At 43.6% G+C, this 18,345-nt stretch overlaps 1 protein-coding gene across 4 annotated transcripts in view; it reads right to left on the reverse strand.

Moving 5' to 3' along the window:
- Window positions 1–2,081: 2,081 nt before the first annotated feature.
- Window positions 2,082–18,345, reverse strand: part of HIVEP1 (HIVEP zinc finger 1) — a 126,273-nt gene continuing 110,009 nt past the window's right edge. For all 4 annotated transcript variants that reach the window (XM_079300822.1, XM_079300823.1, XM_079300824.1 and 1 more), the window contains 4 exons: window positions 13,923–14,440; window positions 8,822–11,061; window positions 7,111–7,214; window positions 2,082–2,634 (listed from right to left, as the gene is read on the reverse strand). In XM_079300822.1, coding sequence (XP_079156948.1) covers window positions 9,946–11,061; window positions 13,923–14,440 — 1,634 coding nt within the window. In that variant the 3' untranslated portion in view covers window positions 2,082–2,634; window positions 7,111–7,214; window positions 8,822–9,945. The remainder of the gene's footprint in view (window positions 2,635–7,110; window positions 7,215–8,821; window positions 11,062–13,922; window positions 14,441–18,345) is intronic.

Below are 18,345 nucleotides of genomic sequence, written 5' to 3' on the forward strand. Positions count from 1 at the left end.
ATCAGACTTTAATTTGCTCAAAGGAGCAATGCCAGGTTAAAAAAAAAGAATAATAAAAAAAATCACTTTCCGGTGTCATTAAACAGCAATCCCCACAGTGCCAGAAATGCCCACGCTCTGTTGTAAGATGCTGTCTCTGTGCCAGCCTTAAAAATCTATGAGCAAAATCCTGGCCTACTCAAAGGCAGTAGGAGACATAGCTTGTGACAATGCTGAGGTCAGGCTTTGTCTTCTTTGTCTTAATTTTCTGGCCCAAACAAATATCTGAAAAGTATTTCACATCACCTTCCAAAGCATCAAATTCCAACCTCTTCTTAGACAGCTTTTTTTTTTTTTTTTCTAATGCTGCGTCAGAAAGTCACAAGATAATTGCTAGTGAGACACACACAACCTCCAGCTCCACTTCCCCCCTGGGAAGTGATGGTTTGGCATCATCATTATTCTGGCAGCTTTACTGTCTGGTCAGGGGGGTTCATGGCAGGGGGGGGGGTGGAATGAGATGATCTTTAAGGTCTCTTCCAACCCAAGGCATTGTATGATTTGATGGGCCTGACGAAATTGTGTTACTGTGCACATACAGGACACAAGGTGTGCTCAGTAAATGGTCCCTAGCAGGAGGAGGTAAGAGTCTGAGGAACAAGGTAGCACTAGATAAAGAGCCAGCAGTCCCCAGCTCCCTCATCATTGCTCCAGATGAAATGGCAGGGAGGAATCTGGGGGATGTGAAGCATCTGGTTTAACATCCTACATGCTTAGCAAAAGTTTGAAGCATATGATGTGGTATTCCTACTGCTTTCCAGATTGGACATACCAGCAATTGCCTCCCTCCTCTTTCAAATGTTGGAAAGGGATATTATCCATCACTATTTCCAGTGCATTTCTAAGTACATGTGTATTGCATACATGGGTCCAATTAAAGGGGGAAGGTCACAAAAACAAGAGAAATTCCACTGATACTGAAAATAAAAAATTATCCATTTGTCCCCAGGAATGAGCAGTGAGATTTCTATCTCTGTGCAGAAGGTTAATATTTTTCATGTCGTTTGGCCCTTCAAACCCAGTCCCACCTCCTTTGGGTGGTTGCAATGGCCCTGATGGCTGCCTGAGCTGCATCCAGGGGCAAACTCTGGACTCAGTTCACATGCCCCTCCACAACCCTGCCATATATCAATACTCCCACACTGGGGCTTTTTTTGGAGGTAAAACACAACTCAGCACCAGATCTTGAGGACATTTTTCCTCAAAGAAAACATAAACAGCTGAACCCCACCCAGGGATTTGGACAAACTACAGTCTAGATAAAAACCACCACCCTTTATTTTGTCAAGACCTCATTGATTAAGAATATGCAGCTCCAATGATTTTGCTGAGTGTTTGCAGAGTGTATTCCTGCTGGGTATTCTTCCCTCCATTGCCTTCAAGTGAGTATTCACAGTACATAAGGCTAAAAGGATTTTTTTTTTCCCCTCCAAGTGCAGAAGAATACAAGGAGAGTTAGAAGTCCAAGACTAAAAAAAAAGCCCGGCACAGTCCACTCTAAGATGTAAGAGCAGCACATCCTATCTTTCTTTGATATGAGCTTAAAGACAGCAAAAGACTGTCCTCTGGTCCCTCAGTCAGCTCCTTCCACTGATTGGAGAGAGAGCTTGTTGAAAAAACACAATGCATTGTTCAAACACTCCCATAAAAATGGCATTCTGACTATCCAAACACATTGTCGTCTTAGATCAAGCACGGCTCTTACACTTAAACATGAGGATTAAAAGGCATCTACTAAAAGGAGAGTTTAAAATTCTATTTAAAAAAAAGCACAGAAGCTTAAAAGACTAATTATTTGTGTAATCTTCTAGATCAAACATTGCTGAAATAAAGACTTTAACTCCTTTATCAGATAAAACCTGTGTGTGAAGATTGCAAGGGGAGAAGAGACTATTAAGATAATTTAGTCTGACCCCATGACCTCAGGTTTTGGCATTTCACTGGTACAGGACACTTTCAGTTGCTCATGTAACTATATGGAAAATTGAGTAAAACCACAGAGGACGCAGCAGACTACATAAACTTGAAAAAACCAGACCATAGGTGCTCATGTTCCTTTAATTGCTGTGTTTGTAGGCAAGGCTCAGTGCTTAAAGGGATAGTCCCAAGTTCTCTGCTGATGCAGTTGGTGCAGGTCTTGCTGAAGCTCATGGATGTCATTTTCCATCAAATGAGGATCTAGCCTGAGGAGCTCCCAACTGCAAGGGAGAAGTAAGTAAGTACAAAAGTGCAAATACCTAGAAAGGGCAATTTGCAGAAGTCTCTGGGTAAACTACCTTCACAAAGTCTCTCGGTTTTTCTTCTTTTTGTCTTTCTACTTTTTATGACAAGTGCTTAGGATTTTGTTCACTGTGCCAGTTTTCAGCAGGACAGGAGGGAGAAGCTGGGACACATTTCTTTGTGTGTGTCTTTTCTGATCTGTTTGAGCTGTCTGATGTCTTCATATCTAATACATTTGGGACTTTTGATCTGAGTTGGAGGATGTCTCAAGAAGGAATGATGATTCACAGGAAAACAGGATATCCACAGGGGAGCCACTTGCCCAGTCCAGCAGAATTAATCAGCATTAGCTGTGTGAGCTCTTGCTCTGAAACACTGTAAATAAGAAAAGTGTCACAGGTTATTATAGGTATGGGAATAAACAAAGAAAGAAACACAATTTAAACCTCTAAGTGTCAAAAATGGTTTCTGAACCACACACTTGATTTTTTGGTGGAGCAAAGCTGTCTGGTGTCCAGATGAAAACATGACTTCTGTTTTGCAAAGAGGCACCGTTTCAACATTTGCTTCTGTTCTGGCACCTAGACAGTTTTTGCAAAGCAGAGACACACCTAACAGGTGTGCAACAGGTCTGAAACACAAGAGCTGCCTTCCTGTGCCCAAACAGCCTGGTTACAACGCTGTGCTCTCCCTGGCTTGCTCTGTCTTGCAGCTTGGTTTATCTTTCCCTCTTCTCTCCTGGCCTCCTTTCTGCCAGCAAGTGCCTGCAGGTGGCCTGGCCAGAGCACAGGAGCTTGGAGCAGCCTCCTGGGAAGGAGATGTAACTACTGCAGGTGCCCTTTCACCCAGGGACTCGAGGGACATCACCTCCCTTGCTGTGTAGTCCCTGGCTGATAGAGGAGGGAACTGGTGCTGCACTAGAGGATGGTCACTGCATCTTCCCTGGCACCTCTTGGTGGCAGAGACTGCCACCACTGCTGTGTCAGTAGCTGAGTGTAGAAGAAATGGGCAGCACCATCTCCTCCTCCTCCTCATGCTCACATGTTCAGGATGAAGCCCTTGTGATTGGGTTGTACAGAGTATGGTCACTCTGGACATAGTGTTCCTGAAGAATACTAACCTTGTTAGATCCTGTGCAAGACAGCTGGGTGCCAGAAGGGCAGCTGCTCAGGCTGGGGAATTTTTGAGCATTAGCAGAATCAGGGGATGTAGTAATTTTCTGTTCAAACAGGGAATTTTGGCTTCTTGTCAAAATTCCTTCTGATTAGTCAAAAATTTCTGTCAAAAGATGCCTTTTAATCCTTCATGTTGACTTGATTTGCCTTGATCATAAGGGATGGGAAGGGTTAAGTCTCAAGATGATAGCTTTCCACTCAAGAGCTTCTGGGCAGGTCCTGTTCATAGAATCCCGTTTGTGTTGGAAGGCACCTTTTAAAGGTCATCTATTCCAGCCCCCCTGCAATGATGACAAACTTCTTTTTCAAAATCTGCTCCTGCTCAAGGCCCAGCACTGAGCAAAATCCCTACTGGTGCACCTTGTCCTTGTGCTCCTGGGAGGTGGGTGGATGTTCTTGGAGATGCTCCCTCTGTGCTGTGTCCCTCACTGCCTGTTCACATCCAGGGATCCCTGAAAAACCCCTCATAAAAGTGGGGCTGCAATGGGGATGAGTTCTGTGCCAACAGGTGGGCTCTGAACTCACTTCCATACCTGAATCTGGAGCAGGAAGATGATGGGGTGGCAAACAGCTCTTAGTGGTCAGTGATTTCAATGGGGAGCTTATTATTCATTACACAGATGGAACTGTCACTCCATTCTCTCTCTCTCAGGAGGAGGAATCCAACCCTAAGGTATTTAGGCACCAACAGCGAAACACCTCAGACCTGAATGACCTGCAAATGGAACTTCTGAAGCCCAAAGGGATGTTGTAACTGCCTAAACTCAACAAAAAGAGGAAATGCTGGGGGCATTTGACTTTACAAACAGCCTTCAGCTGGCCCATTTCCAGCACAAATGCCTCACGCATGGTAATGGATTTCAAATACACTAAAGAGCAAACCACAAAAACCAAACAAGCCTTAACATTTGACCTTATTGGGGAAAACAAGCCTACAATTACCAAGGAAAACTAAGCATGCCTAGCTAATTGACTCATCTTAAAACTCTAAGTTTTGTTTCCATGACTGAACCATAGGAATGTAAAGCCTTGCCATCTTTCAGCTCTCATGGTTTCCTTAGATCTCACTGAATATCTAAAAATCACCAATCACCTCCTAACATTCTGAGTAGTCTGTTCAGTATAAAGAGAAGAAATGTACTGACAAACATAAATGGCAACAACACCTTTTTTTTTTTTTTTTTTTTTGATTTAACATTCCTGGAACAAAACATGAACATCAAATCAATGAATTACAGGCTGTTACACTCTTGTTGCTGTATGCTCATCCACCCATGAACATTCCATATAAAATTACCTAATAATCGATTTGAAGTACTTTAGTGTAGCATGTTTTCATCCTAAGTCAGTAACAGAATTAGCAGTCCAGTGTCTAGACCTAAGACAGGGGTTTTATCCTCAAAGATAGAAGCCAGAAATGGTGTTAAGCCTTTGCTGGTTTTAGGTATCATTTAAAAAGACCATCTGTAGGTGCTTACAGGGAACAGAAATTTCCCTAAGACATGGGAAGACAATTCTAATCGTGGTTTTTTTTAGTCATTCATAACACAATTGGAGACTGGCCAGAAGTCACCTAAGATGGGTGGCATTTTGTGCTCACATGGAAAACCAGGAAAGGAAGGAAAGGATTCCCTGCTATGAGATGGTCACACTGGTCTCAGAGGATCTTTCCAAAGCAACTGAAGCAGTGGCCCATCAGATAAGTCAGCTGAAGGTATCTTGAGTGAGCACTCTCACTTGTGGATTGTTTGGTTTCCATGGCTCTTGGCAAGTCACTCATGCTAAAACTCTGGATTTTTTATTTTGTTTTGATTAAACTGTCCCAATGTTAAATACACGTTTGAAGGGCAGTTTACAGGTTTAAACTGCAGTGTTTATGAAAGCTTCGTGTGGATTATCTTGCAAAAAATGAGGACTTCTGGAGTAAGTTATATAGTGACAAATAAATTTTATATTGTTTAACTGCATGCCAGTAAACTCAAGTCGAGATAAATCTGTTAAGAAACCATACAGAATGTTTAGCTAAGTGTAAGGCATGGTATGTCTGTTTCATGGTGTATCTCTGGCTTTGAGGTGGACCATATTGTGTTCAACCTAGTAGGCTGTCTGAGATGAAATGCATGTGATGGGCACTTGAATTTGTATGCAATACACTGCTGTCAGACTCTCTGCCAGGGGACTGGCTGATATGGACCAACTTGGGCTGCTCTAGCCTCGGGGCATAGTTTACAGCAATCTGAACTTCAGCAAATTACTTGAGAAAGAAAGGGACAAAGGTGTGTGCAGCAGCAGTAACCAAAGCAGGGCAGAGCATCCCTGCACTTACAAAGCCTGCTTTATTTCAGCTGTGGTCCAGAAGTTGGGAGTTGCATCAGGGGATGTAATGCTACAGGTCAAGAGATCTGAGGGCAGGTACATTGAACATCCCACTCTGGTTTAGTTCTTGACCTAAGAAGTGACAGCTAGGCCATGCTGTAGCTTATTAAAGCCCCAACAGGAAACAGAGACATATTTAATGGAGTACATGTTCCAAACCCATTATTATTGTTATTATATGGACATACTGCCTCCAAAATCAGGCATCCACAGCACCAACAAACATCGTGTATTTCAAGGAGATACCAAGTAAGGTCTAAGTTGAAAGAGCCACAGGGCACTGGCCACTAATTATTTTTCTAGTGAGGGCTTTTGGCAGATCACAGGGAAGCATCTGCACTGCTCCCACAGAGCTGACTGTGCCCTGTCTGTACTCTGGTTGTATTTGTACCCTGCCTTTAGCTGGCACCTGCTTGCACCCTCCTGATGGGAACAGGTTGTGAGAAGGTGCCAGAGTGTGCCTGGGTACTCTGAGGAGCAGCACTTGTTCTGGCCTTTTAATGTTTAAACAGCTGTGCTGGATTTGCCAGAGGGTGTCTGACAGAGTCGTTAAAAACTGATCCCTGAGTAAACAGCCCAGTGTTATTTACTCCAACTCAGCTGTGAAAATTCACACCATCTGAAGTGCAGCCTAATCTTGCACTGGCAGGTCTCTGAGATGTCTGCTACCACTTTGAACAGAAATATCCTTGTGGCAAGGGGAATGTGATTTCCCCATCACTGATGACTCTGGACAAGACAATAAAAGATACAATGCAATTTAAAACAAAAGGAATTAATTCAGATTGAAAATATAATTGCTAATGCATAAGTCACAGGCTTGTGCTCATGCAGGACACCTGTGTGTGCTGATTTATAGATGTTGGTTACAGGCACTAACAGAGGAGAAATAGAGAGTTTAACCTTCTCTCAGTACTGGTCACACTCCTGGTTTGTATCTTCCTCTTGTTGCGCAAGATGTAGAGGCAACTCAAGGAATATCCATTTGGAAACATCCTAGAGGGAAGGGAAACAGCAACCACAGTCACATTCAGGACCAGAGTCTTCTAGAAAACTGTGATTTCCTCCAACCTTGATGTGAACTAGCACACTACTAGCAACTACCTGCTAATAGTAGAGCTCCTGCTTCAAATGTGGCTTATCTGCTTTGCCTGGGTAAGTGATGATTCAGTATTTTTCCTCAGATCTCTTGACATGCAGATTTACTTCCCCAGAAGCAACTCCCATCTTCTGGGACTCATGGCTGAATCAGAGCCCACTCTCTTGGTCTTTTCTCCCTATTGCCCTGATATGAACTTACCAAATGACACATCTTAACATTCCTCTTCATGACATATCTGTTGTCATATCATTCTTACTCTTCAAGATATGCTTTCCATCTTGTCCTTGATGTCTTCAAAACACCTAGAATTGAAAAGACAGATGTAGATCACCCGATTCACCAGGCTGAATTTTCTGTTTAATTGGAGACTTCCTGGAATTAATCCTGAGCAGAATATGAGTGCACCATAAATTGCTCGTCAAGCAAATATTTAAGATGTGTATACAGTAAATCTCTGGAGTTTAGTAAAATCAGTACTTAGGGGCATGTGCAACAGGAATTCCTTACCCACTGCTGCCTTATAAAACTCAGGGAATTGGTAATAAGTTGTGATGGCATTCAAAATTTTAGAGATAGGTTTACTTTGCTGTAAAGCTGTCTGATTCTGTCATCTTTTTTTGGTCATGCTTTCGACAAATAAGCTCAAATTAATTATCATAGTTCTAGTTTGCTGGTAGGTGTCTATTTCAAAACAGCTAAAATTAATGCAAAATTTCTTGAGTTCATTAACTGCAAACCGTCACCTGATTCTACTAGAAAAAGCTTCAGGCTCTCAAAGCACAGCAATGTTTTGGTTCTAGCTTTGGCTGCTTGGGGTAAGTTCACATAAGTATAAATGATAATGGTTCAAGACACGGTGACACCACTACTACACTTATAAAAAGAACACACAGATGCACAGTGACACTTGGCACGGGGGTGCACGTAAGACACTCACAAACTTGAGTCCGGCGCTGCGGGGAGCCCTCCCCGGCACTCTGAACTCTCATCAGGCTCAGCGTGAGCTGAGTGCTTGGTGCTCAGCAAGGCTCTGCACATTCATGTCAGAGATGTAGTCATTCCCCCTTTCTAGTGTGTGTGTTTCTAATAGCTAGATTAGTACAATTGCCTGATAATCACGAGTAATAGAAATGGCTTTCTGGTACTGAAGTGCTCTTTCTGGAAGTTAATAAAGCTCATTCAGCATCGCCTACAGTTTTACAACACGCCGTAATGGAATAATGTAATGAGTGCAATGTGAGCACGGTACAAAAGCCAGGGAAAAGTTAAAAATGGATCTAGGGTAGTGCTGCTTTTGAATATGAGCAGTGCAAGGCATGAATTACTTCCTTGAGATGGATACAGAAGTTAATCTGTGAACAATGCAGCCCAGCTCACATTCAAGTTCACTCCCTTTTTTCTTTCCCCAGATTTGCTTCCCATCCTTTTCTTCCAGTTGTTTTTTATGTGCTCATCCTTGCTAATTCCATAAAGGTGACCATGCTATTAATTTACACCTTCCAGTTTCCTACTGGAATTTGGCTATTAAAAGGGTTACAAAAACTTCTGTAACAATATGATAACAGCATCTTACACATGGACACAGCAGGCAACCAAGTCTACTTAAAAATTACAGCATGAATCCCAAGTCAATTTAAAACTTCTAGAAATGTGTAGCCCTGCAACTTGTCAGATACGTCTCCTGCCATAGTTGGAAGGCCTCAGCAATTCAGTGATAATTTTGCATTGTTTGCAAACAGAGGAGTATTAAATTTCATTTTCCAGAATCCAGCCATGTTTTGTATGCCCAGTATGACAGGTCTGTTGTTAAAATGGCATTTTAGCTGTATGTGTAAAATCTCTAGTCCTTTCTTCCTTCCCTTTATGAATAAGACAGAGTTCTATTTAGGGAGAAAATGCTTTTGTCTACCTGCAAATGAAGATCTCCTGAAACGCAGTCTCATAAGAGGTTGATGGTAATCAGTAGTGCCATAATCAGTAGTGCCAAATCCTCATTACAGCAGTGGCATTTTCCCCAACTGTGTGGCAGATTTTGCAATTAACACACAAAGAATTATTCCTTTCTTGTGTAACAACATTTTAATGTCAGTAAAAAGTGGTTTTATAGTTCAAGATTACAAATAAAAAGTATTTCATCTTGACTCTTTTGCCATTTCCCCTCAGGCAAGTCTTCATATTTTAGTTAGGAAAAAACCACAAGGTGGATGGATGCTCACTCTACAGAAAGCTGAGGGACTCCCTCCCCACTCTGCAATTGCCAGATGATTTGAAATGGAAGATTTTACTCCAAGTAAAGCCTGATGAGTTACACTCTCTCCCACGGCAAGTGAAACCACAGGGGCTTTTACCACCACCAGATCCCTTCGAGCTGAACCAGCTGGAAGGGCACTGAAAGGAACGAGTCAAGCACCTCTCTAGCTACAGGGCTGCATCAAAAAGGCACAACATAAGCAATGGTAAAGTCAGTAAACAAAATTTTACTGTAATATTTTGTAACACAGATACTGTATTTCTCTTTGAAGTGTAAAGCTACCGTCTTACACAAGAAAGATGGACAGACCCTTTTCCAAGACTAATATGGATACAATAAATATGGAGTTTTACATACTAGATCTGTACACAGAAACTTTGTCCCACAGCCATAAAAATTTACATTTAACAGTGCAACATATAATTTAATCCTTTATTTATCTGACATAGGATGTTTACTTACTAAACACAAGCAACTACCTGGTTTTAATATACATATTTTATATATATATATTTTATATATATATATTCAACAATCTGTACAGGTTTCTAAACATAAAACTCCAAAAAGGCACAATTGTCTATACAACATGTACAAAAATGGCTGGAGCTGACAAGAAACGACAATTATTGGTCAAGAGTTCATGATTGCACAAAGATTAGTAATGGGTTTGTGTCAGAAAAATGTGCTTTAAGGAAAGGAAGGTTTGCAAAGAAACCTGCAAGTGTTATAAAAAAAAAACCAAAAAACCCTAAAAATAAAACCACAATGGGAAACAAAGCCTAGGTGGCTATCACGAGTCTATCCTCATCGTCACTGCTGCCATCGCTAAACTGCACCGTGCTTTGCCGCTGGGGCGGGGCGGCTGGCCGGGGTACCTGTCTGTCCGGGGTGACAGTTCGGTGCACCGGGGACTTGCTTAACGTGCTGGCATTCACCTTGGAGCGGGGCTCGGCCCTCTTCGCCGGGAGGGCGGGGAGGTCACGCTTTGGCTTGCTGGGGTTCGTGAGGTCAGTCTTTTCAGGATCAGCTTTCCCGGGGTTGCTCAGCGGGGCGGGCTCAGCGTGGCTCTTCCCGCCGTACCGCTGGCCGCCTGCCTGAGGAGAGGCATCCCGGCCGGGCTCGGCCACGGGGAAGCCGCCAGGAGCCGGCTCCAGCTGGGCCTCGGCGGCTGTGGAGCCTGTGGCGGGCGGCTCGGAGGCGCCGTGGCCCTCGGCGCCGGCGGGGCTGACGGAGGGGATGAGGGTGGGCAGGGCGATGTTGAGGATCTGCAGGCCGGGCAGGTGTCCCTGCGGGCTGGGGGTGCCCTGCGGGGCCGCGCCCGCCGCCAGCACCTGCAGGCCCACGGCGTTGAGGGTGATTCCCGGAGGGCGCATCTGCGGGGCGAGGTTGGCGTTGGCCAGGCCCAGGATGTTCACCGTCTCCACGCCCAGCGGCGGCAGGGGCTGCAGGCCGGGCGCGCCGAGCCCCTGGATGCCCGGCACGCTCACCTGGCCGATGGGAATGCACGGCACCACGCTGTTCACCTCGGCGACTCCCACGGCATTCGCGGCGGTGCCGGTGGCCGCGCCGCCCGTCTCGCTGAGGGCGCTGGTAGTCCTGTGAATGACGCTCACAGCCGGGATGGTGAGCTGCACCGGCCCCGCCTGGATGGGAACAAAGGTGGAGTAGGTGGCCAGGCCGGCAGGGACCACCTGGATGCCCCCGACGGGCACCATGCCGTAGGGAGCCTTGGCTTGCTGCTGCGAGTGCAGGGGCAGGTGGCTGAAGAGGTGAGTCTGGGGCGCTCTGGGCTCGGCCGCCGGCTTCTCCTCTGGGATTTCGCTGTAGGGTGACGGCACCGTGCTCGGCATGCTGTGGTCTGCTGGCGAGGACGGGGAGCTGATGGAGGGCGTGCTCTGGGAGAGAACAACACAGTGGTGTTAACGTGGCAGCCACCGCTGCCCTTCAGTGACACAAAAACACAAGGGAGCTGGGAGCGCTTCCCAGGCCCCCTTTTGAGAAAGAACAACAAAATGGTTCATAGTATATAGTGCTTAGCTTAAACAATGAACTGATTTCCTTCCTTTCTTTTTTCACCTCCTTCCTCACCCACTAATTGCATTTTCCTCTCCTAATTACCCTTGCCTAATTTCTCTCAAACACTAGTGCTCAAAAACATTGCTGAATATCTTTTGCATGTGTTTTAAGTGCAAGAAGACTCTGGAGAACTGTTTTATGTAGAAATCACCCTAGGCGAGAAGGTTAAATAAGCATAAGCTGGCATTTTTGATGCACTGGTTTTGATGCACAATGAAGGCATTACAGCCTCTGGCAGGCAGAGGCAGCATCATGGCACATTTGTCATAGCTGCTTCTAATGTGGCAGACAGGGTACACAATGACAAGAGATGGCTGACAGCTACAGCTCCTGCAGAGGTGGAGGTGATGGGTGGGTACTGGAGTGAGATGTGGGACCCACATTCCATTGCTGCTCAGCTCACTGTGCTTTATTTGGTGCACACATCTGCATTTATAATGCCTTTTCTATCCTCCCTCTTTTTCTCCTACAGTCTGTTACTGACCAAGGCTTGGAACTCCTTTCCTAGAGCCTCCTAAAACGAGTAGCCTGAAAGTGCAATTGCAATATCACAGTTATCTTTTTGTTTTAGGCACATTCATCACACAGGGACACACTGGTGCAACCCTACTTAGTTTTTACAGTCCTGACTCTCAAAAATTCTCTAGAGCAGGCAAAAAACTCAAAACCAGACAGAAATGCTTTTGAAATCTGCTGGTAGAAAATGTATTGGCAAAGGGAGAACATGATTAACTGGCTATGCAGTGCCGATCTGTCTAAATGAGAAGATGGGTGTGAGAAAGAATCCAGCATCTTTCTCAGAACTGACACCTCACAAGAGATCCTGATAAACTGGTATGGATGCTTTTGAAGGAATGTACAACAGCCTTCCTGAGCTCTGCTGACTCCTGTTCTCGACTGCAAGGACTGGGATGCACAGCCTTTCACAATACTAACAGACTGTAGATTAACCACTGGAGACACAAGGCTGATGCTACTTTGGTCTGGGAAAGGAAAAGAAAAACTGAAAAGGAATTACTTCCTTGTATTACTTACATGACATCTTCTTATTTTTTTTCTTTTTAAATGTATTAATGTAGACAATTATTAGAGCTATATAAATGAACACCATTCAACATTTTTAATTGCATGAATATTTACTTGAGGCTTCAGTGGTTCTACTTAATGAGGGAGTAAACTCAGTTAAATGTCCTTCAGGTATCCACTGGCAACAACAGAACCTAAACTCCAAGTATTAGGACTCTACCCATTTTATGGCAGGCATATAGAGTGATCAGAAACCATTTTATTCTCTGTCACATTACAAACTTGCTCCAATTTACATTTGCCACATGAACTCACAGTTCCTACAGGCAGGGATGAACCTGTGTCAAACAATACAATACAGCAATAATTTTACTGTTTCTCCATGTCAACAGTTAGCTATCTTAAACTGTGTAAAAAAATAAATCCAGTAGTGTAAATTTTCAAAGAAAAAATCAAGTCATTAAGTACTTAAAACAGACTGAAATTTTTACTTTTTATGCTTTTGAAAATTTTCTGTTACTTTTTTTGAGTAACTGCACGCAGTTAGGTTTAGGCTTGACTTGATGATCTCAAGAATTTTTTCCAACCCAAATGATTACATGGTTCTATATAATATTTCTAAATATTGCATTCATCATGGAGAAGGTAGTGCTTTGATTATCCCTTTAATTAAACTATTTTGTATCAAATTTTTCTGAGCATTACTCTGAAAAGCCTGAATGTCTTCATGGTCTGTAGCAAGAATTCAAAACTTCCAAAAGCTGTCTTTAGGGTTGGTCTAGGAAGTGACTTGTACCATCCCCATCACAGTCCATTAAAGCCATTGGTGAACTGAAAAAGGCTCAGCACCTGCCACTTCCCTCTGTGATTTCATGGACACAGTTTCAAAAAAATCAGTTGTCAACAGACCTGCACACAGACTGACCTCACCTTCCTGCACACTGCTTTGAAAAGTCATGTGTCTAACACATGCATGGGCAAAATCCATCCTTTTCTGATTAAAATCTTCCTTCAGCTTGGAGAAAAGCTGAGAGCACTGGGAACTCAGATCTCACTCCTGTGGTCATCTCTCCTTTTGTTATTGTGCAAGGGCAATCTCCTAGTTTCTTTGAACATCTGGTGCTCTTTCGAATTCTACTATTAAGCATTTCTGGAGGATAGATAAACAATTGCACCATTTTTTATTTTTTTTAGTAATAAGGCAAAAAACGTTGGGACTAGATTAATTTCCCTTTGGAATTACCAGTGATTGTATCACCATATTTCAGAGTGAAATGATTGCTGAATTCTATCACCTTCCCCTGAAAGCTTCATAACCACCACCATATGTTCATTCCACATATTTGTTATTTCCTTCTGATTTGTAACACAATCTACCATCTTAGTAATCTACCAGCTGAGATGACCATATTACAATTAAACCTTTCAGGAAGAATACAATCAAATTAAATAATTTGAAAAGCAATGCTCCTACAACATCCGTGTGTCTACAGTCCTACATATTTGTGTTTGGATCAATTTTAACTCTTCTGAAAGACTGCTCACCAAGAATTCTAAGAATGAAGCGAAAGGCAAACATGAAAGATCTGCAAAGAGATCTTTTCAGAAGGAGGACTTAAAATCCCACTGTCTCCCTGGTTTCATACACTCCTACCTTTGTAAGAGCTGCAGTTGATATTAAGGAGTGGCCCAAGGCTGTATCTGGATCAGGGTAATCCACAGACATCTGGCGACCTGGAGATGCAGGAGCAACGCCCGTCGGTGCCGCATCAGCCCCGCAAGGACCCGTTGCCCTCTCCTGGCCTTTGCCCTCATGTGCCTCCTGAAGGGTGGACTCTGCTGGTGAGCTGGGGGTCCTGCTGACCGACTGCACTGTGCTAAGGACAGTCATCTTGGTCAGCAGGGCTTTTGGGAGACCATCCATGGAGTCCGTGTGGGCCCCAGTGAAGCAGTCCGGGAGCCGGCTGTCGTCGTCGGTGCTGGCGGCGTCCTGCAGGCCGTGCCGGGAGGGCTGGTGCTGGGGGCTGGCTGTCACCGAGGGCGTTGTGGATAGCACTGACTCAGCCTGGCTGTCTTCATCATCGTCCTCATTGTCATTTTCATCTTCATCCCCACCGTCAGACTCCTCCACATCGTATCCTGACCGCTCATAACCAAATCTTTGCTTCTCCCCTGCAAAAGCAGAAGTAGAAATTAGGACAATGAAAGCCCTGGACTGACTGGGAAGGAAACAGGAGAAAACAACTAAAAGCACCAAAAAACCACATGGCCCATGTATTCCACTCACACCCCACTGCATCAAAGCAACAGGGAAGACCTAAAGTTTTGGTTTTATTTTCCAGTTTACATACTTAACTATACAGCTACTTAATGTTTCATCTTCTGCTTCTATGTTGCTTTTAATCTTCTGGATTTGGCGGTTTTCCTTCATGCCATTTGTAACCATTTGCTCTAAGTCACCCTTCACTCTTGTGCTCAGGGAGCAGTGAGCAGATTCCTGGTTCATTAGGTTCCCTGTGCTGACGTGTGGGGCTGCTCTGTCAACCTTAGTGGTGGGATATTCTCTGGCTGGTTCTGACTCATAAGTGGGTGTCCTTGTCCCTAAGATGAATCACTATAAAGGTTATTGAAGGATTCAAACAGAAAGATTTGGAGGCTGTTAGTCAAGAATATGCCTCATTAATAGTGAAAAAGGACCAAAATTAGACCTTACTAGATTTCTTCACTTCACTGATGTTTAGAAAGGTTTATTACAAAATTACCCAAGATGTCCCAGGAGCCAAGAAGCATTAATTGTATCAGAACTTACCTCTTACCTATGAATCTGTTTTGCATAAAAAACCCCTCCTGACTTCAAACCTAAAAAGCCAATCTTCTGTCTAGGGCTAAATTTCTCTCCAAAATGCAGTTCTACTACAGCTTTTCACCTTCTTTTGTATCTAACTTGGAAAGAAAGAGTCCTCTTTAGTAAAGCGACAGAAAATCCCATCTGCTCTGTCTGATTCCAAGCCAGACTGTCTGGGATCATATTTTATAAAAGACAAAATGCTTTGAATACATTAATATTTTGTATTTGATTAAAGGTCTGTCTCTTGAGCTGTCCAAAAAAACATATCAGCATAAAAATAATTTGGCTCTGTAAAACCAAAGATGTCAGATAAAATCTCAGAGATGCTGTTCTAGGGAAATTTACACAGTAACTTACAATCAGAATGAACAATTCTAAAAAAAAATCAGACCCTGAAAAGAATTTGAATATATTGCCTATACTTTAGGCTGCTAAGTTACCAAAACCCAAACAAACATTTTGAACACCAGATAAAATAAATGGGTTTAATTGAGCTACCTTTCAGTAAGTTACCCACCATTATAAGCCTTTATGGTTTCAAATGAGCAATGCAATTAGGAACTAATAGCTTCTTTGAAAAAATCTCTCTGTAATGACTTTCCTCCTCTTTGCCTACACAATGATTTGTACATTAGTTAAATATGGAAACTAGATTTCCTACATTTACTACAGCAGATATGAACATGTCATTTATTAAAAATACCCCATATCCTCCAGGTCATTGGAATGATCCTAACAAAAATATTTATCAGAATTTTAAATAGTCCTAATTTATATAATTCTCATCTGCAGACAAAGCTGCTCAAAATAGAAAATACATTTTAGTGGAAAAATTAATTCATTAACTTCCATTCCAAAATTATGGCAAGTACAATTGTTAAAATATTACTAACAGTAACACGTGCAATGACATAAATGTTTTTGGCATTTTTTTCTCTATAATTCTGTCATTTTTATTCTTCATGTAAACAGTGTTTTTTTGGTAACTTGCAAAGCAGACACGTCTAAAATGTTAAAACATCCACAACTGTTTGATTTCTGAATGGAAACAACCACCTCTACCTTCAATACCAATTACAAGCTAGGAGAGTCCCAGTGCCTGAGCTGGAGGACCATAGATGTGAGAATATAAACTCCCAGTTGACTCTGAAGTTATGTGGGCACTGCTGCTCCAGCTGCAGTCTATGGGGTCTGATGGGACTCATCTGAGAATACTTGAAGAGCTGCTGATGTCATCACAAGAACTCTCTTGATGATTTTTGAGCAGTCTTGGGAATCTGGAGAAGTCCTAGCTGACTGGAAGCTGGCTAAAATGTCCCAGTTTTCAAGAAGGAGTAGAAAGAGGACCCCAGAAAGTACAGACCGGTCAGTCCCATTTCTGTGGTGCCTGGTAAAGTTATGGAGAGGATTATCCTGGGAGGTATTGAAAAACATCTGGAGGACAACACAGCCATTGGTCACAGCCAGCACAGCTTCATGAGGAGAGTCCTGCTTATCAAACCTAATTCCTTGTCTGGCAAGGTAACCCACCCAGCTGACCAAGGGAAGCCAGCTGATGTAACCTTTCTGGATTTCAGTAAACCTCTTGATAGTGTCTGTCACAGAATCCTTCTGGACAAACAGCACATCATGTGATGGTGAACAAGTGGCTCACAGGTCAGGCACAAAGGGCTGCAGTGAATGGGGTGACATCAGACTGGTGACCTGCCACTAGTGGGGTTCCACAGAGCCCCATCCTTGGGCCTGTGCTCTTCAAAATCTTCATTAATGACTTGGATGCAGGACTGGAAGGGACACTGAGCAAGTTCACAGATGATACAAAACTGACAGGAGCTACTGAACCCCCTCAAAGGCAGAGAGGTCCTGCAGAGAGACTTTGACACATTAGAGATGGGCAATCCCCATCTGTATGAAATTCAGCAAGGGACAGTGTCAGATTCTGCCCCTGGGACAGAACAACCCTGGATGTACAGACAGACTGGGGAATGAGAGGCTGGAGAGCAGCCCCATGGAAAGGGACCTGGGGGTCCTGGTCAGTGCAAGTTGAACAGGAGCCAGCATTGCCCTGGCAGCCAGGAGGGACAACCCTGTCCTGGGGGATCAGGCACAGCATCACAGCTGGGCAAGGGAGGGGATTGTCCTGCTCTGCTCTGAGCTGGGGCAGCCTCACCTCCAGTGCTGGGGGCTGGTTTGGTTGCTACTACATGAAAAAGATATCAAACTGTCAGAAAGCACCCACAGGAGGGTAACAAAGATGGTGAAGGCCCTTGAGGAGAAGCCTTACAAGGAGAGACTGAGGTCACTTGGTCTGTTCAGCCTGGAGAAGAGGAGACTGAGGGGAGACCTCACTGCAGTTACAGCTTCTCATGAGGGGAAGAAGAGCTGCAGACACTGATCTCTTTCCTGTGGTGACTTGTATAAGACTGAAAGGAATGGCCTGAGGCTGTGTCAGAGGAAGCTTAAGTTGGATATTAGAAAAGGTTTCTTCACCCAGAGGGTGGTTGGGCAGTGGAAAAGACTCTCTAGGGAAGTGGTCACAGCACCAAACCTGAAAGAGTTCATGAAGCATTTGGACAATGCTCTTGGACACATGATGTGAGTCTTGGAGATGCTGCTGTGCAGGGCCAGGAGAGGGACTTCAATGATCCTTGTGGGTCACTTCAACTCAGAATAATCTGTGATTCCCTCAATGCCTCTGTAACAGATATTGAAGACCTCTCCATGTGTCACATCTAAAGGTGACCTACAAGTTTCCTGCAACCCTTTAAATAATGCAGGGAGCATTGCAAAGTCTTGGAACTCACTCTGGACTCCCCCCTAAATTCAGTCAGTTATCAGTGTAACACAACTATTCTCTATTAAATCCTACTGATTCTTGTCTTTTTCTCTCCCTCTCTCTGCATCAATCACATTTCCTATGAAAGCAGATGTCAATCATGAATGACTGTTTCTACCTGAAGTCATTAGACTGACTTGTGGCATTTGTAAAGCAAGGAAAACATAAGTGCAAACAATGATTTAGAATAAACTATCTTCTTTCAAATCAACACTTAAAAATGTTACCAGATTTACCAGCTGCTTATGTAGGAATTTTCTGCATTCCCACTTTCCTACAACAAAACCATGGAAAGAGAAAGGGAAACTGTGTGGAAGAGAGATTCCTGAGATGCAGGAGTCCATGGGATATCATTTTCCTCTATTGTTTCCCTGTTTACCTCCACCCTTTGTG

This window comes from Erithacus rubecula (genome assembly GCF_903797595.1).
Source record: "Erithacus rubecula genome assembly, chromosome: 3".
In the NCBI taxonomy this organism is placed as follows: Eukaryota; Metazoa; Chordata; class Aves; order Passeriformes; family Muscicapidae; genus Erithacus; species Erithacus rubecula.